At 39.5% G+C, this 23,987-nt stretch overlaps 1 protein-coding gene across 1 annotated transcript in view; it reads right to left on the bottom strand.

Annotated features, from left to right (window-relative positions):
- Positions 1 to 23,987, bottom strand: part of LOC121320707 (FERM and PDZ domain-containing protein 1) — a 195,530-nt gene that overhangs the window by 119,833 nt on the left and 51,710 nt on the right. The window contains exon 3 of the mRNA XM_041259320.1: positions 5,674 to 5,834. Within this exon, the coding sequence (XP_041115254.1) occupies positions 5,674 to 5,834 (161 nt within the window). The remainder of the gene's footprint in view (positions 1 to 5,673; positions 5,835 to 23,987) is intronic.

The following is a 23,987-nucleotide window of genomic DNA, read 5'->3' as shown; positions in this document are numbered from 1 at the left end:
TCTGCTAATGGATTTTTTCAGCAGGACAATGTCCCATGCCCGAGGCTAGGATTGTCTAGGAATGGTTCCACAAACATGACAGTGAATTCAGCTTACTGCAATGGCCTGCCCAGTCACCAGATCTCAATCCAATTGAGCATCTGTGGGATGAGATGGAACAAGCTATTTGGAGTAGAGATCCACTAGCAGTCAACTTGACACAACTGTGGGAAGCATTGGAGTCAACATGGGCCAGCATCCCTGCTTTCGACACCTTGTAGAGTCCATGCCCTGATAAATTGAGGCTGTACTGAGGGCAAAAGGGGGTGCAACTCAATATTAGGAAAGTGTTCCTAATGTTTTGTACACTCAGTGTATATATATATATATATATATATATATATATATATATATATATATATCCCTTGCCAACCGCGGGGGTTATGTTCTTGAATACCCCTGTGGTTGACAAAACCGTGGTTGGTAAATACTGGAGCTTATGGGAAATAGGGGGTTAGGTTCTCTTCGGCCGTGGTTACACTTATCAAAGCCTATATAAGTTCACTAATCACAAATGAAAAACACAGTAACATAAAAACAATAGAAATACTATAAGATACTGGGTAATGTAACATGTAAAAAGTAATACAATTATAACATAATAAAAACTAATGTTTTATTTACCTTGAATCCTTACAGTTGAAGGCCAAGGTGTTGTTGACTGGTGACGGTTACGCTAAGTTAACACGGAGCAATGAGACCGCATGCGGATGCTACTATGACGAGTACACGAGAAAAATCGAGAGATGATGCTGGTACTGGTAGGGGGAGATACTGGCGAGATGGGAGCGTGGAAGAATACACAAGATGGCGCGGAAGCAAATGCGGATACGTCATATGTTTCCGTGCAAAACCGCGTATACACAAATATATACTGCGCAGTTGGCAAATTGGTAAACAAAAGGAAAACCATGTATACATGAATTCCACGGTTGGCAAATACCCGGTTGCCGAGAGATTACTGTGTATGTGTGTGTGTGTGTGTGTGTGTGTGTGTGTGTGTGTGTGTGTGTGTGTGTGTGTGTGTGTGTATATATATATATATATATATATATATATATATATATATATATATATATATACACAAAGCGCTATGTGTGACGCAAACCTAACACTGCCCATGCCTCAAGACACACCATCCCTAAAGTATAGTATGGTGGTGGAAGCATCATGCTGTGGGGATGCTTCTTATCAGCAGGGACTGGGCATCTTGTTACAATTGAAGGAAGAATGGATGGAGCAAAATACAGGAAAATACTGCAAGAGAATCTGCTTCAGTCCGCTAAAAAACTGAAGCTTGGGAGGAAATTCACCTTTCAGCAGGACAATGATCACAAGCACAAGGCCAAAGCGACCTGGAGCAAATCTGCCAAGAAGAATGGGCCAAAATCACTCCAACACTGTGTGCAAAGCAGGTACATACTTACCCCAAAAGACTTAAAGCTGTTATTGCAGCAAAAGGTGGCTGTACCATATATTAATGTGTGGGGCTTGAAAACTTATGCAAGCAAGATAGTTAATATTTAATAAAAAATATCAAACAGAACTAAATTTCAATGTACCATTTGTAATTCAGTAATATGAGAGAATGAATACTTTTGCAAGGCACTGTGTATATATATATATATATATATATATATATATATATATATATATATATATATATATATATATATTTTATGCTTCGGTTGTTCAGATGTTTATGTGACATACTCAATAAAAGAAAACTAATTACATCCGATTGTTTCTACTTTCATTATACTATTTACAGTGTTTTGAATACAGCCATCAGAAAGACTGCTGCGGCGCTTCTAGATAGGAGTGTATCTCCAGGTCTTCTAGTGTTAAGGAAACATATTTTGTTTGTAAAAACATGACTGAAAACCTAAACTTTAGTGATATTGTGAAAAGTTCATCCATTACCTGGGAGCTATGCGGCACTTAGTGAAGCCTTCGCACGCCGCTTCAGGGGCCTTGACGATCTGGAGGGGCTGAAGCTGCAGCACTGACTGCGATAACTAGGGCAGGGGCTGGCCAACCTCACTTTGGAGCTGAAACATGAGAGTTGCTGAGCCTACGCAATGCCCTACCTTGCCGAGAAAGAGCAGCAGGCAAGGCTACAGTTTATCAAAGCACTAGGGATCAGAGAGCTGAGATGACCCCAGACATTGAAAGTTGTGCGATCCTTGGCACTTGAATGGGAAGATATTACAATGGAAGAGAGGTCAGCGATGAGCCGACCAGCGGTCCACCAAGCACAGCCCTGCTGAAGCGATACTGAAAGTGGCACGCCTAGACTACCCATGCTCCAGGAAGTTGTCACTCTTTGCAGAGTGATGGCAACCAGCGTCCGTCAGCGATCCAGCCCTTGGGCCTGCCTCTTTTGGAGCTGCACCCATGCTGGACACTTGTGTGCACTATGCCCGGCAACAGCCTCCCAGCTGCAGTTCTAGGAGCAAAGCAAGACACTAGGGAACAACTCTGGGCCCAAATAGATGTGGGACCGCGGCCCCAATCTCAGAACCCAAGAAATCCAGACTGCGCTACAGCCTCTCCCCTGCCTGACCAGCAGTCACTACAAGGAGGGGCCCAATAGCACAGCCCTTGCCAGAAGCGACTGACAGCATGCCTGCACCCTGTGCCAGCCCGCCAAGCCCAACCACGCATTCCATCAGTGTCAAAGAGGTCCCTGCACAGCCCCGGCGGACTCTAGTTTAAGAGCTGGATGTCTACCAGCAAGCCGACGAGAAACAGCACACCCGCCTGGAGCCCATTATGGTCCAACTGCGAACTGTTATGGGGAGCTGGTGCCAACGAGGGGAACTAGAGCTCATGAGCATTCAGATTGGGGGTCTTACCGTATGCCACCAGGTATGTGTAGCAGCCTTGCAAGACCCCTACATCCTGGGGCTGGACTTTCTCTAGTGAGGGCAATGAGAGCATCCACACAAAGCTGGGAAAGATCAGTGCTGTCTGGGACTGGCCCATCCCAGGAGATCAACACCAGCTATGAGGGTTCCTGCTACTACTCCTACTACTTTTTGCCGACTTTGCCATCATTGCGGACCAGCCAGTGAAGGGGAGCCAGGTGTCTTCAATGACCTGCAGGGAGCTGTCCAGAATCACCGTGGCAGAATGGAGACGGCAGCAAGATCTGTATCCTGACCTGCAACCAGTGGCCTGGGGAGGAGAACATCCTTCAGTCTGTAGCTACCAAGGGACTGTGGTCGCAGTAGAGCAGCTTAGCCATCAGAGATGGCATACATCCTTGGTTCGGGAAGCTTTTTACTGGGTCCGCTGCTGTTGGGATTTGGAGGACTGCTGCTGGTGCTACAAGAAGTGTGTGGCACGAAAGGGACCACTGGGCCAGTCGCACGCCCCGCTGCAACAATTTCCTGTTGAGGGCCGCATGGAGCATGCAGAGGTTGACATCTTGGGCCTCTTGCCTTGCTCTGACCGGGGGAACTTATTCATCCTGGTGGACAGGGACTGTTTTACAAGTGGCCTGAAGCATATGCGCTGCCAGACGAGGAAGCAGAGACTGGCAGAAGTACTGCTGGAGGGCTTCTTCTGCCAGTTTGGGGTCCCACAAGAGCTCGACTTTTTTGAGTGAATTGTCCTTTTGGAAAAAAATAAGTATTAAAAATATTTCTTTTCAACAAAAAAAAAAAAAAAAAATCATAAAGAAATGGGAAGAAGCAGCCGGAGAAAGCAGCAACCTCCCCAGCAGCCAGAGCAAGTGCTCTGGTTTGAGATGACTGCATCCAGGGAAATTTGTGACAAGGACCTGGATGCATTTATGGAGGCTTGGGAGAGCTAGGAGGGATGGTGCCTCCTGTGCAAAAGCTATGGGCACGGAGTGGCTGACTGCCCTCTCCCGGATACAGAAGAGGGACAGTCTTCATGCCAGCGGCTGGAGCAAGAGCACCTAGAGGCCCAGGAGAGGAAGGTGAGGAGAAGGAAGCAGAGAGGGGGAAAGGTGAGGAGTGCATTGCCTATGGGCATGAGGACGAGGACTGCCCAGAGCGGGAGCCAGAGGATGAGGAGCCCCAGCATCCTACACCTGAGTGGGAGGAGCTTGAGCACCCAGCTCCCAGAAGGTGGTTGCACAGGCGACGGTGGGAGAAACCCTGCCAGAGGGAGAGCCGCACCAGTCCCCTGAAAGTGAGGGAGAGCCGCACCAGTCCCCTGCAAGTGAGGGAGAGCCGCAACAGTTCCCTGCAAGTGAGGGAGAGCCGCACCAGTCCCCTGCAAGTGAGGGAGAGCAGCAACAGTTCCCTGCAAGTGAGGGAGAGCCGCAACAGTCCCCTGAAAGTGAGGGAGAGCTGCACCAGTCCCCAGTGACCGAGGGTGAGCCGCACCAGTCCACAGCAACCGAAGGAGAGCTGCATCATTCCCTAGTGTCCGAGGGAAAGTCCCCAGTGATAGAGGGAGACTACTTGCTGCTCTTCCCTCCACCGCCAGGGGGAGACTACCCGCTGTGCCCGCCTCCACTGCTAGAGTGACACTACCCACTGCTCCTGCCGCCACCACCACAGGTGCTGAAGCTATCTCCCAGGGGTCAGCTCCTGCTGTCACCTCCCAAGGGTCAACTCCTGCCCTGTCCTGCAAAGTCTCCATTGCCTAGGGCTGCCAAGCCTGCAAAACTGCTGCCAGGATTGCCCAGGCTGGAGGAGACAGCCAAGAATCTGTCAGCATTGCCACTGACAACACTGACACCCCTTGGCCCATTAAATCCTCCGTTCAGGACCCTGACCAAGACTTTTGTGATTTTAAGGAGTGAGGTGGCCTTTGAGGCCGTCTGTGCTGCACAAAAGGGGGGAAACATGTGGCGGGGTCCACACGCCCCTGTGCATATTTTATGTAATTTGTATGTATGTATTGGTGCATTGGGTGTGTTGTTATTATTATTATTATTTATTATTTATTATTATTATTATTATTATTATTATTATTATTATTATTATTATTATAATGTATGTATTTGGGCACTGTTGTTTTACATTGGCAGGGAAGGATTGGTTGTATTCCTTGCCAAAACAGTTCATGCAACAATCAAGCCAGACCCAGCTGCATAAAAGAGGCATGGATCACTCACTCTGTGTTGGTTGTTCAGAGGCTGAACGTGAGTAAAAGAGAAACTAAAAAGAATAATAACAATTGCTCCTCATGCTGGCTTAATAGCAGTGCGATACTTGTTGTATTTAGTATTTGTTCAGTGTCTGTTTTGACCAACGTGCTATTTTCTTTTGTAAAAGTGTTTTCTTTTTATTTAAGCTTTTTATTTATTATTAAAAATGTGCAAGAACCACTTTCATACCCCATTCACGAGCCTCTCCCAGTCCTGTGTATCTCTTTCCTGGTCTGACGTCACCCACAAGCTATTCTGCTACACAGGGTCTTTAGGGTAAATACCCATTAGGTAATGCTTACATTTCATACTTGATATGGAACTAATATTATCCAGAGCATTTATAGGATGAAAGATCACACGGCTGTATCCCTGTTCCTAGTCATATGCATTCCTTGGGGAATAAAAAAAATAATAATTACATAACAGTATGCAGGCACACTAAAACCAAAGCAATGGCGATATAATAAAACACTGTATTAGTTTGTTGCTTAAAAAATTACCTGCAGCCACAGCCTTGATCATGATTGGGTGATGTGCCGAAATCTCAAATCCATAAGAGTCAAGCAGTAAATCCTTATGAATGTGTACTGTGAGCCTTATTGTGAAATTGACTTGATGGTTGCCCCTGTTGTTTGACGATCCATCTCCAGGAGTTCTTTCCCTTAGAACAGAAATGACAAAAAACGACATCTGGGTTTTCAAAAAGTGAGGAAATATGTGGATTACACAATGAGGTTCACAAATTAAGTAGTGAAAGATATAATTAAGTCAAGTCAGTTCACATTCAAGACAAAACAGTATAACACACCTTCACAGTGACACTTACATGCAACTAGCTGTTAAATGTAATTACATTTTAGAGCAAAGGTGAGAAGAAGGTAATAGAGTTTTATTGACCAGGGAGAGTTGCACCACATATTTATTTCTTATAATTACTAATACTTGTTCGCAAAGATCTGCAGTATGTTATGTTACCAAGAATGTAACACGTAGGGTTACCAGATAGCAAGAGTGAAAAATCGGGACACTTTCAGTTGGTGTGGAGAGGATAGAAATATAATTTTTTTTTTTTTTAAAGTGTTTACTGTTCAGATGACAATGATGTTTTAATCAGCCTATCAGTGCGTTTGTACTGGCTTTTCTGTGACCAGTAGGGGGTGGGACAAAGTCAGTGCTGCATTGTTTTGATTTAGGTTGCTAAAATCTAGTTTTCAGCATTGAAGGTAAAATACCAGAAATGGACAACAAAGCAAAAAAGCAAAGTATATTTCGGCTGATGACCGTGTCAAGATATTTCCCAAATAAACTGTACATGCAGATGGAGTTAATTGTATTGCACATCTTGTAACATGTCTAAAATACGATTGATCGATATTTAGATTTAGAATCACACATTAAGCAAAAGGCTACTACAGAGGCTGCTGAACAGAACGTAAAACAAACAGCTTTCAAAAAAATTGGAAAGTCAGGGCAGACAAAAAAATATTCCAGTGTTGGTTGTACCCATGTTAATTCAGCACTACAGGTACAACCAAGCACAGCTACCTCGGTTCAAACAACCTGCTGTTTGCTTTTTAAACACAGTTAGAATTTTAGACCCGAATATAGGCAGGTTTTCTTTGTTTGACTTTCTTTGTACTAATATAATTAATTCCTGGATGGAACAAATAACATTACAACAACCGTGCTGCATATATTGCCTTTATTAAAGAATTCTAGGTACCTTTAGGTATCAGAGTTTTGGGATTGTTTCTAATTGATTTCCATATCTGTATAACTTGGCAAAGCATTGCCTTACTCTTCCAACCAATTCAGGGATGCAGATGTGCAGTCTCAATGTATGGGTAAGTCCACATCAGACAGAGAATGTCAGCAGCAACTGTTGGGAGATGTTTGCCTTTTAACAAATGACAGCACTCTGTTTTAGTAAGGAAGCAAGTACCACTATTTTTAGGCTTTTATGGTGCTGTGAAATATTATCTAGGTGTATTTAATGTTTTAATACGTCTGCGAAATGTCAGTGAAATCCTAATAATAATCCTAATCCTAACTGGAGGACTTGGCCATGCGCATAACATCCTTTTTGCCGATGACATAACTGTAGAATTCCTTGCAGCTCATTCTGAAATTCATTTTTACATTTGAGTTTTACATTTGACTTGTGCAAGCTTCAATTCAGTCACAATAATAATAATAATAATAATAATAATAATAATAATAATAATAATAATAATAATAATAATAATGTTGTATCCCACCACTGCCATGTGATGCCACGCTCTTTTTACACAATTTACAAAATGTCTTTGTAACACAGTCATATAACTGAATCCAGTCGTCCCCCCCCCGCGATCGGTACCTGCATTGTCTTTTTTTACTTTTTAGTGACAGTCAACACCAGCCACTATGACACTTCACCGGTAAAACCAGACGCACCTAGTGAAAAACATGACACATACCGCATCATATGATGGAGGTTAACGTGACTGGATAGCCGCATAGATGTAATGCAAACAACTCACTCAAACGACACGCCCTAAACCAGTAGAGTATGCTGTTGCACTGCGAGGCAGTACAGCAGCTACATATAAGACATGTCCTAACGAGAAAATAAGAAATTAACATTTTACACCTGAATTTTCAACGTTTACTGTAAATATCGGGAAAAATGTCCTGACAGTACCTCGATCAGGACGCAGTACAAAGCCCCTAATATCGGGACGATCGCGATTTTACCGTTACGTCTGGTCACCCTAGTAACTTGATTGATCAAATACTGTAAAATTAATGCCTATCACAACACATGTAGTTTTATGTTATTGTTCTTATTAAAACCTTGTATCAGGAACCCATAATTTCTATTGTACAAGAAATATAATTTATAAACCAACCATTTCCAACAAACATTTGACTTCGAAAAATGATATTTGTCTCGGCTGACTGTAAGCAATGAATTATCATTATCTGAAACAAACATGTCAATGTCAAAAGTGCCCTGCCATTTAAAGTGCAGATATAAAAAACACAAGCCAAGTTTCAAGAAGCCATTGAGTCAATAATAATAATAATAATAATAATAATAATAATAATAATAATAATAATAATAATAATAATAATTTTAACATCGCCTTTCATAGTGGACCACCATCACAAACCGCTCTACAGAGGTAAGCTGTGAACTGTGCATTACATGCAGAGTCACTTACAATAGGTCACTGATTTAACATCTCATCGGCAGGATGGAGCACAAGGAGGTTAACCCTTTTAGGACCAAGCATTTTTCAGTGGGATGCTCCCCCAGGACCAGGTGTTTTTTGGCTGTAGTTGACTCTCTTCCTATAAAAAATTCACTAAAAATCTGTTTTTTACAGTAGCATCTTGGAAAAGGTGTCTTTTTTTTTCAGAACACTCTGGGGAACATTATAAAGTTCAGAAACCATACTTTCAGAAACCATAGCTTTTTTTTTTTCAACACAACATTTACTTAAAAAAAAAAAAGTATTTTTTATTATGTATTCTGCTTAGAGATACATGTATAAAAATACATTATTCTATGACCCGAAAGACCTTACAATACTTCCTGAAAGTTTTTTTTGAAAACTATTGATGTTTGGGCAAATTTACAAGACATTGTTTCACCTGAGTGATTGTAATGACATAATACATATTTATTCTCAGGGTCTTTATATACAATAATAAACACTTCTTTCAATTTATTTTCTCAAAATAAATATTTATAAATAAAATTTACTCATTCCATTATTATCAGTAATAAGGAAAAAACAAATGTACCTGATTAATTTAGTTCATGAAATAGAATATGCTTGTATCTATTCGTTTCTTGATATTTATAAATGTTGTGTAACATTTAATGAATCAGAGTACACACATGAGACAGAATACATGTTCTAATGTAATTATATGTCAAATACATCAGATTGACAGTGTTTCCCATTTTTTTATTAGCTCTAAACAAGTTCCTGTGATGTCTTGTTTCTGCTGGGCTGCTTTAAACTGTCTCTGTCCTTTAGAGACTAATGCCCCTGTCAGTGATGTCACAAAACTATCAGGAAGTGAACATCAGCCTCTCCCCTATTCACTGATATGTGTTTCAAGCCTGTACTGCAAAGTATGGTGGCCCTGTAAGTCATTAAACAAAGTGCTTTTTTTAAATCATTTTTACACAACCTTTCAGTTACATTTTAAAATGTTTTCTTTTTGTAGTTTTAACTTGTTAAATTAAATGTATTTTTGGTGGTTGTCTATGGTCTGGCAGTTTACGGGACAGGAACAAGGGCTGCATGGAAGAGAACCTCAGGAATTGATAGTAGGAAAGATTGCTTTGAGAGTACATGGTTTTCCTCTTGGTTCGCGGAGAGCCGCCCTCACGAAGGTGAGATCGAACCATTGGCTTCCATGGCTGGGGAATCAACCGATACTTCCCAAAAGAGGAACCTCGAGGTGAGAGAATAGGAAAACAAAAGCGAGTTGTGAAAGGTTTGGTGCCCTTGGGCTTGCAGAGAACCTTCTTGGTAGAGGACAAGGCCAGCACGACTGGGCCTCTAAGATTACATGGCACCCAATATAGACTGGACTTGCATCACACATGCAACAATGTTACATGTACATATTGTACTATAGCCTACTGATGATAACATAATTTGAGTGCAGTAAAATGCTTAAAAATGCTTTTCTTTTGTACTGTATGCATTAGCATCCCAAGCCGAAAGACAACCTTCTGCTGTTCTAGTATTGTTGCTGAATAGTTAATTGTAAAGGCTTAATAGCATAGGCGCTGGGTTGCCCAGGAGTCAAGGGGCAGAATCCCCTATACTTTAGGAGAAAAAGTGAGAACAATCTCTCTAAGCCTTGTTTTTAACAACTTTTCTTTGTCCTGGGCAGCTATAAGAGTGAGAGACAGCCAAGAGTGACAGGCAGCTTGTGCAGATAAATCCCGGATGAAGCGTGCTTGTACTGCATGGTGTGCTTGTACTACGAGGCGTGCTTGTATTGCGAGGGTGGGACTTCTGGTGGCTGGTTTCTGCGTTGTCCTAGATGGAGGAGGAGAGACATTGGTGCAGATTAAATGGATTGATGAGTTGTTGCAATGCCTTAATAACATGAAGACATATACAGTATCTATAAATGCATGTATCTGTGTGCTGAAACAATGTAAACAGTTTATCAAGAATATTATTTTTGTTTACACTCAGCAAGCATTTTTTCTTGCTTACAATTTCACGCTGCTGGGTCGCATCAACAGTAGGGGAGATGAGGAGAGCCAAAGCGAATGTGAAGATTGGCATCTGGACTGCAGGGGAGTGACAGACGCGGCTATCATAGTGGATGCGTGTAAGGGGACAGCTGCTGGTTCTAAGTGAGAAATCTTGGTTTCAAAATGCGCTCAGGCGGCACATGATCAACAGATTGTACAAACAAGTAAAAGCACAACAAAACACAGCACAGAGAAGCATCAGCGGCACCATGAAGCCGAGAGAGGTAATGGCAAAGCACACTAAACAAAGACATATAAAACAAATTAGTGTTGGTGTGGTTTATATGTGGGAATGGGTTTATTTTGTGTCGTTTTGGGACTTGATTAGTTTGATTGTATTATTGTTTACAGACGGTCGCTTGATTGAGACTTGCTGCCTACTATGATTGGTTGAGGGAGGGGCAGCAAGTGATTGGCTGTGCTGGTCCTCAATCAGCACGTGGGCGGGTCTCGACCGAGTGGCCGTCAGTTTAAAAACATCCGTGGGAGATAGCTCGGGGCTGCTGCAAGGCCTGCTGTTTTCACTGCACCTTTTGAGTTATAGTTTGGGGTATTGTGGTTTATTTTGCACTTTTTGTACAGTTTGCTGTATTTGTCCTCTGTGCGTTACCATCGCTGGTAATGTCACATGACCGCCTTTATTTTACTTTCGTTTTATGTTTTTTTATCTCTGAGCACACTCTTAAACTCAGGGGAGGCATTTAAGGAGGACACATATGTTTTAGACTCCTGTAGTGGATTGTTCGTGCACTGGGCTTGCAATGTATCCAGACAACTTTTAAAATATTCAAGAAAATCACACTCATTCAATTTGAAGTTTTAACGAGTCAGAGTAATATTAGTACTCTTTCATTTTATTCAATGCTTAATAATGGATCGAGTTTACAGACCACTTTGGATCACAGCTAATAGGCAGCCTGGGCATTCCAGTGCCTTCACGAGTATAACAGTATTAACACTTCAGTACATTTATGGTTATAACATGTTTTGCCATTAGGCCATGCATGCAAAAAACTGAAAACGTCCACTGCTAAATCCTAGAGCACCCAATATATCACTCTCTAAAGCTAAAACATAATTCATATACCTTATAGCAGTGCATCAATATATTTGAGATATAAATTCAAAATTGTTCTTACCTTCCACTGTCTGGAAGTGTAGTTGTAGGATATAACGTAAAAACAAGAGTTGTCTTCAAAAGCAGAGACTTCTGAATACAACCAAACAGCAACCAGCTTTATCAGAGATCTTCAGAGCATGGACCACGCAACTTGTAGTTAGCAAGTCAAGTGATGCTTGATAAGTCTTGTCGCAACTTTTATAGAATTTCTCTGTTTCATATGTCAAAAAACCCAATTAAATCAAATTATTTGGTTTGTTTTACAACCCTTATCTTAAGTGAATAATATATTTAAAAAGTCTTTTCTTAATACAGCATAAAAGTGAATAAAATACAAGTGTGTGTGTGTGTGTGTGTGTCTCTCTCTCTCTCTCTCTCTCTCTCTCTCTCTCTCTCTCTCTCTCTCTCTCTCTCTCTCTCTCTATCTATATATATATATATATATATATATATATACACACACACACACACACACACACACTAACACACTAAAATATATTTCCCTCAACATCAAAACATTTTTAGTTGGTTGGATTTGTTTAATTTATAGATGTGTTTTAACAAAATAATATTGGATAAGGACTGTTTAGAGAGTTCATGGTCCCTAGTTGCAGGTCCAGTTATTTTCACTTAAATCCAGACTATTAGAAAACAGTTAAATGTAACACTCATGTTTGCTTTTCAATAACTTGAACTAAGCATGACCTCTAACCCCCCCCCCGTGCAAGCAGGTTTCAAGTACCCTGTTTACCAGCCAAGTTTAGATTGAATTAATATGAAACTGTACTATCAGTGTTTTTCCAAATTCACCGCATGAAGTCATGCTTTGGCCGGATTCAAGAGATGACTCAGACCAGTATCTCTACAGATAAGAGATCCACATCTCATATAATGAAGTAATGGACACTGTTAACTCCTTTTTCTGTTGCCAAAAGGTACTTCTCGTTAGTTACCAGGACTTCAATTTCACTCACGCTTGGCATCGCATTGCTGTAAGCAAGCAAAGGCGAGGTTAACAATCAATTATATTCTTTCAGTAAGTTTACTGTGTATTAAAGTTATTAAATATAATCTACACTATATTGTCTTATTTTCAAATGTAACAATTCTTCTCTTGTAATAAAACTTTTACACTTATATTCCTGTTTTAATTATTCTAGAATACCTGTGTTTAGCTTAAAAGACTACTTTCAGATTAAGCTTACTTTTCTAAATAAGAAACTTGACTGTAGACTCATTCTTGAGCCAATTAAACTAGATGCTCATTTTCTGCCTTTTCAGTCCTCCTGTAACAAGACTTCTATTTTTTATTTCAGTAAAACCTTATACAAATAAAACATGTATTTTTATTTTAAGTTTACTCACTCATATTGACTCTTCCATAGAGTTTGTTATTCTTACAGGGCGTCACAAAGACGGTCTGAGTGGGGGACGTCAGACCAGAAACAGGAACCAGGAAATAAACGACAGAGGGGTGGAGTTTGGTGGAGCTGAGCGAATGGTCTAGCTCAGCATTTAATAGTGCACAGACAGAGACCCGTTACACAGACCCGTTTATATTGTGTGTACCAATGACTATACACCAACATTACCACACAACATATCAACACAAAATATACACAGGAGCGGGCACTTTGCCACACAGGGGCTCTATGTTTAGTTTAAAACCTGTTTCTAAACCGGAGGTTTTTTCTGTTAGTGTCCAGTTGCCTCGCTCATGCAATACTTTTTGTTAGTTATTATTATTAATAATAATTTCTTAGACGCCCTTACCCAGGGCGACTTAGTTATATACAAAAAATACATAAAGAATTACAGTACAATTAAGAGCAAGACACAAAATACAATCTATAACAGTATAACAGTTTATATATAGGGTCTGAATGGGAAACTCAATTGACCAGCAAACCAGCTTTAAATACGCCAATATTGCTTCACTTAGGCAAGCAGAGTTGAGGGGTATCCTGCAGTAAAATTTACTTACAAAAGGCTTGTAGCTTTATGCATGTGCCCAAGTTAATAAACTAGGTTACAGCTGTGCGTTACATTGTTTCACTTTTAAACTTAACAGCTTTCCTGTAATAAATACTTCTGTTTTCTATCACAGTAAAACTTAAATAAATGCATGTGGCAAAGTGGTTGATTTTATACAGCTGCAGGAGTGATGCAGTGTGCGAAAGGAGCAGACAGAGATAATTATAATCCGGTTTGGAAATGTTTTTATTTGGAGATTCCAGGTCTGGACAGTCCCAAATAATAAACTATATCCGCCCCACAATAATGCAAACAGTCACCAGTCCTGGGTGCGTGTAGTAGTGCTAGTAGTGGGTGATACAGGTTTATACTTGTGACAAAGGTGCAGAGTTGTCCGGCAGCCATGTCGTTTCCCTTCCAGCTCAATGCTTTATTGCAATGGAATCTCACCTTCTTTCCAGATTCGCCAACTTCCCAACCCTGGGAAAGAACAGTCAGACCAGCCCTTCCAAAGAACTCTGTTCTCGCTGCTTAGCGCTCTCACAGGTCGGGAGGGATATTTACAATTAGGAATCATTGTATTTTTGTCACATATCCCACCGCTCAGACTGGAGCCGAAGGAATACTCTGCTGAATCTAACTTTCCCATTACTCACCCCTCCCAGGAAAAATAATTCGCATTTTGGTGGTCTTTCCCTGCATGGTGTACCATGTGGTACATGAAGGGCTGCAATGCCAGATACCACCAAATTATCCGGGCATTTATAGCCTTCATTGTGCTTAACTACTTGAGTGGGGCGTGGTCTGTGACAAGATCAAATGAATGTCCCAGCAGGTAGTATCATAAGGAGTGAGTAGTCCATTTAATGGCCAAACACTCCTTTTCGACCTCGGAGTAGTTGTGCTCCCCAGGGAGCATCTTTTTACTAATTTACAGTATCAGGTGTTCTACTCCGTCAACCTTTAGGGACAAGACCCCGCAACCACCATGACTAATCCCAGCCCTAGTAATAATCAAACAATTACCATGATGAATCCCAGCCATAGTAATAATCAAAAAATTACCATGATGAATCTCAGCCCTAGTAATAATCAAAAAATTACCATGATGAATCCCAGCCCTAGTAATAATCAAACAATTACCATGATGAACATTATCATAATATGATGCTTAAAACATAGTAACACAATATATTCATAATAAAGTTGAGTTCTTACCTATAAACAACAGTAACACTTTTAAAGTTTGGGACTCACTGTCTGTAGCTTGGTGTTGTTTATACTGTCGTCAGCATACTTTAAGTGATTGGAAGCTAAAATTACTTTTAAAACACACTTTTCTTATACCAATGCAGTACTGGTGAGCGATAATCAGTTCATTTGAAATCCAGGCTTTAATCAGTGATAACAGGTGCATAGGCGGCAATTCCATGAGTGATGCGGGGCTCAAGCACCAGTGGGGGAAAATAAGGTCCCGCATAGTGCAAATAAATCACCTGTTCTGCCAAATTATAGTGTGGATGCTTCACAATGAGAATAGTTTATTGCAGCGTTTAAAAGGTAAAACATTCACTGGCAGCTCTGACAAATCGGAAGACGATCCTTCACATATTCAAATCGATTTATACAAAGTCTACCAGCTTATGCATTTCCCTAATTTTTCTTTTGTATTTATTAGGTAGATTCTACTGTACTTGCTGAAGTGGTTTACTCCCACTGCTAATTAAAAAAAAAAAAAACTAACAATTTCATCCCGAGGGGTACAATGAAATATACTGCCTTTAAATTGGGAATTTAGTGAAGACCACGTGCGTATGTGAGTAAATTAATTAGGTAGTTGCTATGCATACTGCTACTGCACATATTAGAAGAATTCTATTTTAACGTCGATGTGTCAATGACTCAAATATAGATCATTATTCTCCTGGAAGGATAGGGGATATTTTATTAATATGACTACAGCAGATGGAACAATAATAATAACATAATGTGTATGGCAAATAAAAAAGGACAAAATAATATTCAGGGACTGTTTTTGTTTCTCAGTGGAAGGACACATAATACAATTCTAATTTTTTTCCTTATAAAAGCTAGTTTGTGTAATTTTTTTCCCCAAAAAATTTGCCATTTTATAAGCGAAATAAATCACTCCAGGGCGATCGGTAAGAATTGTCTTACCACACCCGCACACCCTGTCATGGGTTATTTCTTACTTAGTTCCATCTCGGGTTTCTGTGACAGTTTATGATATATATATAATATGCTCATCTCAGTTCAAACTTTTACAAAATACGCTGGTGCAAATAAACTTTAAGTACAGGCAATTTTTAAACAAACACAAAAAACCACATAACTTAAATATGTTCATTAAAGCATCTTTAAAAAATTGACTCATACAAGCATGATAAGGTGTGGAAACAATTTGTACTCACAGTCACACCATGCTCACAGGCAGTCAATAAATATAACATTTTTTTCCTCCCTATACAAACTGTCTGTTGGCAGTAAACAATGGAAGCTGGAAATGCAATTAGAAAACTTAAACCTGCTGTGCCTGAGCAAACCTGACAGCACTCAAAAGATGAGCTCCCACTTATTCACAAAGCACACATTAAAAACGAATTGTTGAGGCAGCAGTCTCTGCTAACTTAATTTCCTATGGTGGTTAGAATTTGATTGATTTTAATGTACATTTTTGTGGCTTGCACATTAGAGTGTTTGGGAGAATATTAAACCAATCACACGGAAGAACACCAAGATGTTATTTTGTTCTTATTGGTTGTTTTGCAAATAGGCTTTTCAGAACTCTAGGCTTAAATTCCCTGAACAGCGGCTCTGTCAGCACGGGATATCGGCTCTCTTCATAAGAACATAAGAACATAAGAAAGTTTACAAACGAGAGGAGGCCATTCGGCCCATCTTGCTCGTTTGGTTGTTAGTAGCTTATTGATCCCAAAATCTCATCAAGCAGCTTCTTGAAGGATCCCAGGGTGTCAGCTTCAACAACATGACTGGGGAGTTGATTCCAGACCCTCACAATTCTCTGTGTAAAAAAGTGTCTCCTATTTTCTGTTCTGAATGCCCCTTTTTCTAAACTCCATTTGTGACCCCTGGTCCTTGTTTCTTTTTTCAGGCTGAAAAAGTCCCTTGCGTCGACACTGTCAATACCTTTTAGAATTTTGAATGCTTGAATTAGGTCGCCACGTAGTCTTCTTTGTTCAAGACTGAACAGATTCAATTCTTTTAGCCTGTCTGCATATGACATGCCTTTTAAGCCCGGAATAATTCTGGTCGCTCTTCTTTGCACTCTTTCTAGAGCAGCAATATCTTTTTTATAGCGAGGTGACCAGAACTGCACACAACATTCAAGATGAGGTCTTACAAGTGCATTGTACAGTTTTAACATTACTTCCCTTGATTTAAATTCAACACTTTTCACAATGTATCCGAGTATCTTGTTAGCCTTTTTTATAGCTTCCCCACATTGCCTAGATGAAGACATTTCTGAGTCAACAAAAACTCCTAGGTCTTTTTCATAGATTCCTTCTCCAATTTCAATATCTCCCATATGATATTTATAATGTACATTTTTATTTCCTGCGTGCAGTACCTTACACTTTTCTCTATTAAATGTCATTTGCCATGTGTCTGCCCAGTTCTGAATCTTGTCTAGATCATTTTGAATGACCTTTGCTGCTGCAACAGTGTTTGCCACTCCTCCTACTTTTGTGTCGTCTGCAAATTTAACAAGTTTGCTTACTATACCAGAATCTAAATCATTAATGTAGATTAGGAATAGCAGAGGACCTAATACTGATCCCTGTGGTACACCGCTGGTTACCACACTCCATTCTGAGGTTTTTCCTCTAATCAGTACTTTCTGTTTTCTACATGTTAACCACTCCCTAATCCATGTACATGTGTTTCCTTGAATCCCAACTGCGTTCAGTTTGAGAATTAATCTTTTGTGCGGGACTTTGTCAAAAGCTTTCTGGAAATCTAAATAAACCATGTCATATGCTTTGCAATTATCCATTATCGATGTTGCATCCTCAAAAAAATCAAGCAAGTTAGTTAGGCACGATCTCCCTTTCCTAAAACCATGTTGACTGTCTCCCAGTACTCTGTTACCATATAGGTAATTTTCCATTTTGGATCTTATTATAGTTTCCATAAGTTTGCATATAATAGAAGTCAGGCTTACTGGTCTGTAGTTACCTGGTTCAGTTTTGTTTCCCTTTTTGTGGATCGGTATTACGTTTGCAATTTTCCAGTCTGTCGGTACCACCCCTGTGTCAAGAGACTGCTGCATGATCTTGGTTAGCGGTTTGTAAATTACTTCTTTCATTTCTTTGAGTACTACTGGGAGGATCTCATCCGGCCCAGGGGATTTGTTTATTTTAAGAGCTCCTAGTCCCTTTAACACTTCTGCCTCAGTTATGCTAAAGTTATTTAAAACTGGATAGGAACTGGATGACATGTGGGGCATGTTGTCAGTATCTTCCTTTGTAAAAACTTGTGAAAAGTAATCATTTAACATATTTGCTATTTTTTTTTCTTCATCTACGATTTTGCCATTTGTATCTCTTAAACATTTAATCTCCTCTTTGAATGTTCTCTTGCTGTTGTAATATTGGAAAAACATTTTGGAATTGGTTTTAGCTCCCTTAGCAATGTTCATTTCTATTTCTCTCTTGGCCTTTCTAACTTCCTTTTTGACTTGCATTTGCAGTTCTGTGTACTCTTTCTGTGTACTTTCTTTTTGGTCCTTTTTTAATGCTCTGTAAAGTGCCTTTTTTCGCTGAATATTTTTTTTTTTAATTGATCTATTAAACCATTTTGGCAATTTAGTTTTACATTTAGATTTGTCTACTTTAGGGATATAATTGTTTTGCGCCTCTAGTACTACATTTTTGAAGAACAACCATCCTTCTTCTGTGGGTGTTTTCTCTATTTTACTCCAATCTACTTCTGTTAGTCTCTGTTTCATACCTTCATAGTTTGCTTTTCTAAAATTGTAAACCTTAGCTTTAGTCTTTACTTTTGGGGTTTTAAAAAACACTTCAAATGAGACCATGTTGTGGTCTGAGTTTGCCAGTGGTTCTCTGACCTCTGTTTTAGTTATTCTATCTTCGTTATTTGAAAAGACTAAATCAAGGCATGCCTCCCCTCTAGTTGGTGCCTTGACAAATTGTGTTAGGAAGCAGTCATTTGTCATTTCCACCATTTCTATTTCGTCCTTCGCGCTACCCACCGGGTTTTCCCATTTTATTTGGGGGAAGTTGAAATCCCCCATTAGTATGGCTTCTCCTTTGCTACACACATTTCTAATGTCATTGTATAACAGATTATTGTGCTCACCGTCTGAATCTGGCGGTCTATAGCATGCTCCTATTATTATGCCTTTTGAATTTTTGTCTGTTATTCTGACCCATATTGATTCGGTTTTATTTTCTTTGTCCAGGTTTAACACCTGGGCTTCAAGACTGTTTCTTATGTATAGCGCTACCCCTCCTCCTCGTCTGTCCTGCCTGTCTTTCCTATACAGTGTATACCCACAAATATTATATTCGTCCCCATCACTCTCAGATAACCACGTTTCTGTAACACCTATCACATCATAGTTACCTGTTAGTGCAGTAGCTTCAAGTTCTAGAATTTTGTTTCTGATACTTCTAGCATTTAGATAAACACATTTAATGGTTGTCTTACCTGAGTTGTTGTTCTTGTTTTGATGCGGTCTCCCTTCTGTTTTTTTGTTGATTTCTCCCCCCTTCCTTTCTAGTTTAAATGCTTCCGAACCTGCTCGAGGATCTTTTCTCCAAGTAGACTAGTTCCCTTGTTATTTAAATGCAGTCCATCCCGTCTATACAGATAGTCCTCGTTGTAGAAAGTGGTCCAATGATCAAGATAGGTGAAGCCTTCCCGTGTGCACCACGTGTTCAACCATTGGTTTTGATTTATTATTTCCAGAAACGGCTGACCTGGACCTCAAACTGGGCTGCCGGATACCTGGACTGGTGCAGACTTCTGTTCTCATTCATTAAGTTAAGGACTTCAGAGCCCTTAGCCCAAAATAGTTTTTACATTTTTTTATAGTCATACACTAACTGAAATTAAATAAAAGCTATACAATTTAAATGATAATCAATTTATTTTCATTAAAATCTCAATCTCTTCAGACACGGCATTAGTGCCTGTAACACCCATGGCTGAAGTACCAAATTCAACTCTAGGATCTGCAATCAAGGTTGTGTTGGATCTTCACACAATGAAAAGAAAAAAAAAGTAAACCAAGGTTCAAATTTTTAAAAACGTGGTCTAAAAGATAAATACATTACAAGCACTGTTGTTGGGATTTACCCAGGAGCCAGGCAGACATCAGAATTAGCTCTTAACTCTTTATTAAAAGTAGACGAACCACCAGCCACCCGAGCAGTTAAGCACCGCTCACACTCTCGTTTAACAGCCCCAGCTCGCTGCTGCCCCAGATTAACACAGTACAGACTGTCAGGGTGGTGCACCCCAAAACACAAATAAACAACAGAACCAAGTGAACAGTCTCTGAATTACATAATGCAACAACAAGACAATAAATGCAATAATGAACAACAATAATTAACCTTTCCCCCCCAAAAAAATCTGTCGTCCTTGCGTCAATTTACATTATTTGCATATTCCTCCCTAGGAGGCAGCAGCTAAGCGGTTGGCTGTGCTTGTTACAGTATTATAGTTAGGGCTTCTGTTTTTTGTTTTTTTATTAATTTCATTTTTTGGTGGTTATTTTTAGCTATTTTCCAGGCCTTTCGCTTTTTATATACTATATGAAATTATTGTTTTCGGTTACAAAATGCTTGGGTGTTTTTTTCTGTCACAATAGTAGTAACTCTACAGTAGTTGCACACTTAGCTGTACCTTCTTTCCTTTGCTGTCTTCCACAACAAAATCCTTATGGTCACGGGCACATTCTTCTGGGGTTTTTATGTGTCTAGACATTTTTACATTTCGCCACAATTTGCAGTTCTGTTTTAAATTCTCACTATCTAACTGTAATATAGCTTTAAATCCTGTGGAACAATTGTATAATTGTAATCTAGTTTTAAATCTCCAATAGAAATGTTGAATTTTCTGCCACTCAGTTGTTTGTGGAGGGTTTAAAGTGAATCCTTGATAGATACGAGTCAGGGTTTTTGGTTTTTTGTAGTAGATTTTTCATTTATTTTTTAAATGGGAAAGGAGTGAAGTCAACGTGAATTGAGTAATCATTTCCAGTTTTTCCGGTGTTTATTGGCTAGACAATATTTTACTTTTTTTGTATCGGTGGCTAATTATAATGCAATGAGCAGTTTTGTTCAGGTTGACTGATATGAGTGACATTGAGCATTTGAGGAATATACAATAAAGGTGCAAAGCATGATTATTGTGCTTGGGAAACAGTGATTTAAAACGTCAGGTGTATAAACCATGGAATATATATATATACACACTGTATATAGTACTTTTCCTATATAGGAATATAACACATTGAAACTGTAGTATAAAACCATTAAAGTTTAAAATGTTCTTGTTTTTTGTTTTCTTTTATAAATTAAACAGAGTTGTTTTATAAGCACCATAATCCACTCCAGGGTGTGTGACAAGACTAGGAAAATGTCCTAGAAAGAAAATGTCATTTAAACATGTCTTAGTACAGGAATTCCTGCATTGCTTTTCTGATATTGCATATATGTTGTGGAACCGAGACCTAGGTGTGCGGTGCAGTACAGATGCAGTACCATTACTCATTGTCCGAGGACTGAATGCTGTTTCTATTCCTCTCATTTATTGATGCTTTCCATGGTCATAGTTGATTGGACTTTTATTTCCAGAGAGGTTAAATGTATCCAGAAGTGATTCCCCAACCAAGCAGATTTTTTTTTTGCTAGTGCAAATTTTTATTTTGTTTTTCATTTGTCAGTCCATCTTTTTTTTTTAGTTCACTTGCAGTTCTTTTTGTTTGACCGATTGCATTTATTTTCTGCAATAATGAACAGATTATGTATTTCATTTACTGGCCATGTTTTGTTCCTTTACTTCCAAATATAATATGCGTGTAGCAGCACGCATGTTAAATAGGAGTGCTTGAAAGCAGGACCAAGACAAAACACTGCGAAATGTATTGAAAACTATAACACACAATTACTCTAGTCTCATTTTATTAATAATAATTATCGTTATATATGAGGTTTTTCTGTACTCCCTCCAGACATTTTTGTCTGCCACTCACACCCTATTTCAATATACTGGTAGTACTACTAAAATAGTACTAATTGTAGTGTGAAATTGTAATCACTTTAACTTAATCAGGAATTGCTTGAATGTTAGTATCTCACACGTCCATTTTCTCTATGCCTCAACAAAAATGATAAAACTTTTTAATCTCTCTAAGGAAAATAATTAGTCATAGTCGTAGCTTGAAAGTAAAAAATACAACTTGAAAGAAAAAAGCATTACAAGTAACTTAAGTAACAAACTTATATTTGAACATGAATGTTAAAAATACAAACTACATTATCCCAATGTGCAAGCAGCCAGATATACTGGAGGTATTAATGTGTGACAATGTGTTTGAAGGAAATAATAAGGTAAGAGTCCCACCATGATGGTACAAAGTATGGGATTAACACAAAATAATTATTCATGAGAGCTGATCAAATGACACAGATAATATGTCATTTTGCAGGGCGTGAGCTAGGGCAATGAAGGCTATTGAGAAGCTTCTGATTAGGCTTAAGGTGCTTGTGTAACTTGAGATTAAAAAGAGCAGCACGTGATCAAGCTGTTTTGAGGTCCCCGACCGGCCTTTGATTGATGATGATTAGGGCTCGGCCTCAGGCCAGTTGCTTGCCAACCTCAGGGACCCAAAAACACACCATAGGCGCCGGACAAGGAAGCTGGTTCTAGGTGCGATTAAGAACCTGAAAAAGTGAAAGTGCTGCCCTCTGATGAGGTTAGGGTGACCAGACGTCCTGATAAAATTGGGATCGTCCCAATATTAGGGGCTTTGTCCCGCGTTTATTTTTTTGTTATTAAATTTCATATATGTGGCGGCTGTACTGTCTCGCAGTGCAACAGCATACTCTACTGGTTTAGGGTGTGTTGTTTGAGCAAGGTGTTTGCATTGCATCTATGCGGCTATCCAATCACGATAACCTGCATCATATGATGCGCTATGCGTCATGTGCTTCACTTGATGCGTCTGGTTTTACTGACGAAGTGTCATGGTGGCTGATGTTGTTGACGAGCCTGTCACTAAAAGTAAAAAAAAGACAATGCAGGTACTGAGCGTGGCATCACACGGCTGCAAGATGGGTGTGAAGCATCACGCCGTTGGGAAACATTATTATTATTATTATTATTATTGTTATTATTATTATTATTATTTATTTTGACTGTGAATTGAAGCTTGCGCGAGTAATCAAAGCTCAAAAGTAAAAATTAATTTCAGCATGCGCTGCAAGGAGTTCTACAGTATGTCATCGGCAAGAAGGATGTTATGTGAACCTGTTTAAACATTAAATACACCTAGATAATATTTCATAGCACTATAAAGCCTAAAAATTAGAAACAGTCCCAAAACTCGGCTACCCAAAGGTATCTGGCATTCTTGCAGCACGTTCGTTGTCATGTTATTTGTCCCATCCTGGAATTTATTTTACTAGTACCGAGTCAGACAAAGAAAACCTGCCTATATTTGGGTCTAAAATTCTAACTGCGTTTAAAAATTAAGCAGCAGGTTATTTGAACCAAGGTAGCTGTGCTTGATTGTCCCTGTAGTGCTAATTTCACTTGGGTACAACCAACACAGGAATACTTTTTGGTCTGCGCTGACTTTCCAGTTTGTTTTCTGAAAGCTGTTGTTTGTTTTACGTTCTGTTCAGCAGCCTCTGTAGTAGTCTTTTGTTTAATGTGTGATTCTGAAGTTATAGCGATCAATCGTATTTTGTTTACGTCAAGTTACAAGATGTGCAATATAATTGCATGTACAGTTTTGTTGGGAAATGTCTTGACACGATCCTCAGCTGAAATATACTTTGCTTGTTTTGCTTTGTCATCCATTTCTGGTATTTTACATCTAATGCTGAAAACTAGATTTTAGCAACCTAAATCAAAACAATGGAGCACTGACTCTTTGTCACCCCCTACTGTACAGTACAGGTCACAGAAAAGTCAGTACAGATGCACTGATAGGCTGATTAAAACACTGTTGTCATCTGAACAGTAAATAAGAAAGTTAACCACTTTGACGTTTGCTTTGGCGGCAGAAATGGCTGCTCCGATTTTGACAGAGTGAGGGATGTAGAACTGGGGCGAGAGGCCTGCCTTGGATATTAGGGAGGCTATATAAGTAGTGAAGCAATGTCTTGTTAAGAGTGTGCATATGGAATCGATGACTAGAGGGTCTG

Source organism: Polyodon spathula, chromosome 1 (assembly GCF_017654505.1).
Source record: "Polyodon spathula isolate WHYD16114869_AA chromosome 1, ASM1765450v1, whole genome shotgun sequence".
Taxonomy (NCBI): Eukaryota; Metazoa; Chordata; class Actinopteri; order Acipenseriformes; family Polyodontidae; genus Polyodon; species Polyodon spathula.
This window is presented reverse-complemented; position numbering and strand designations above follow the sequence as displayed.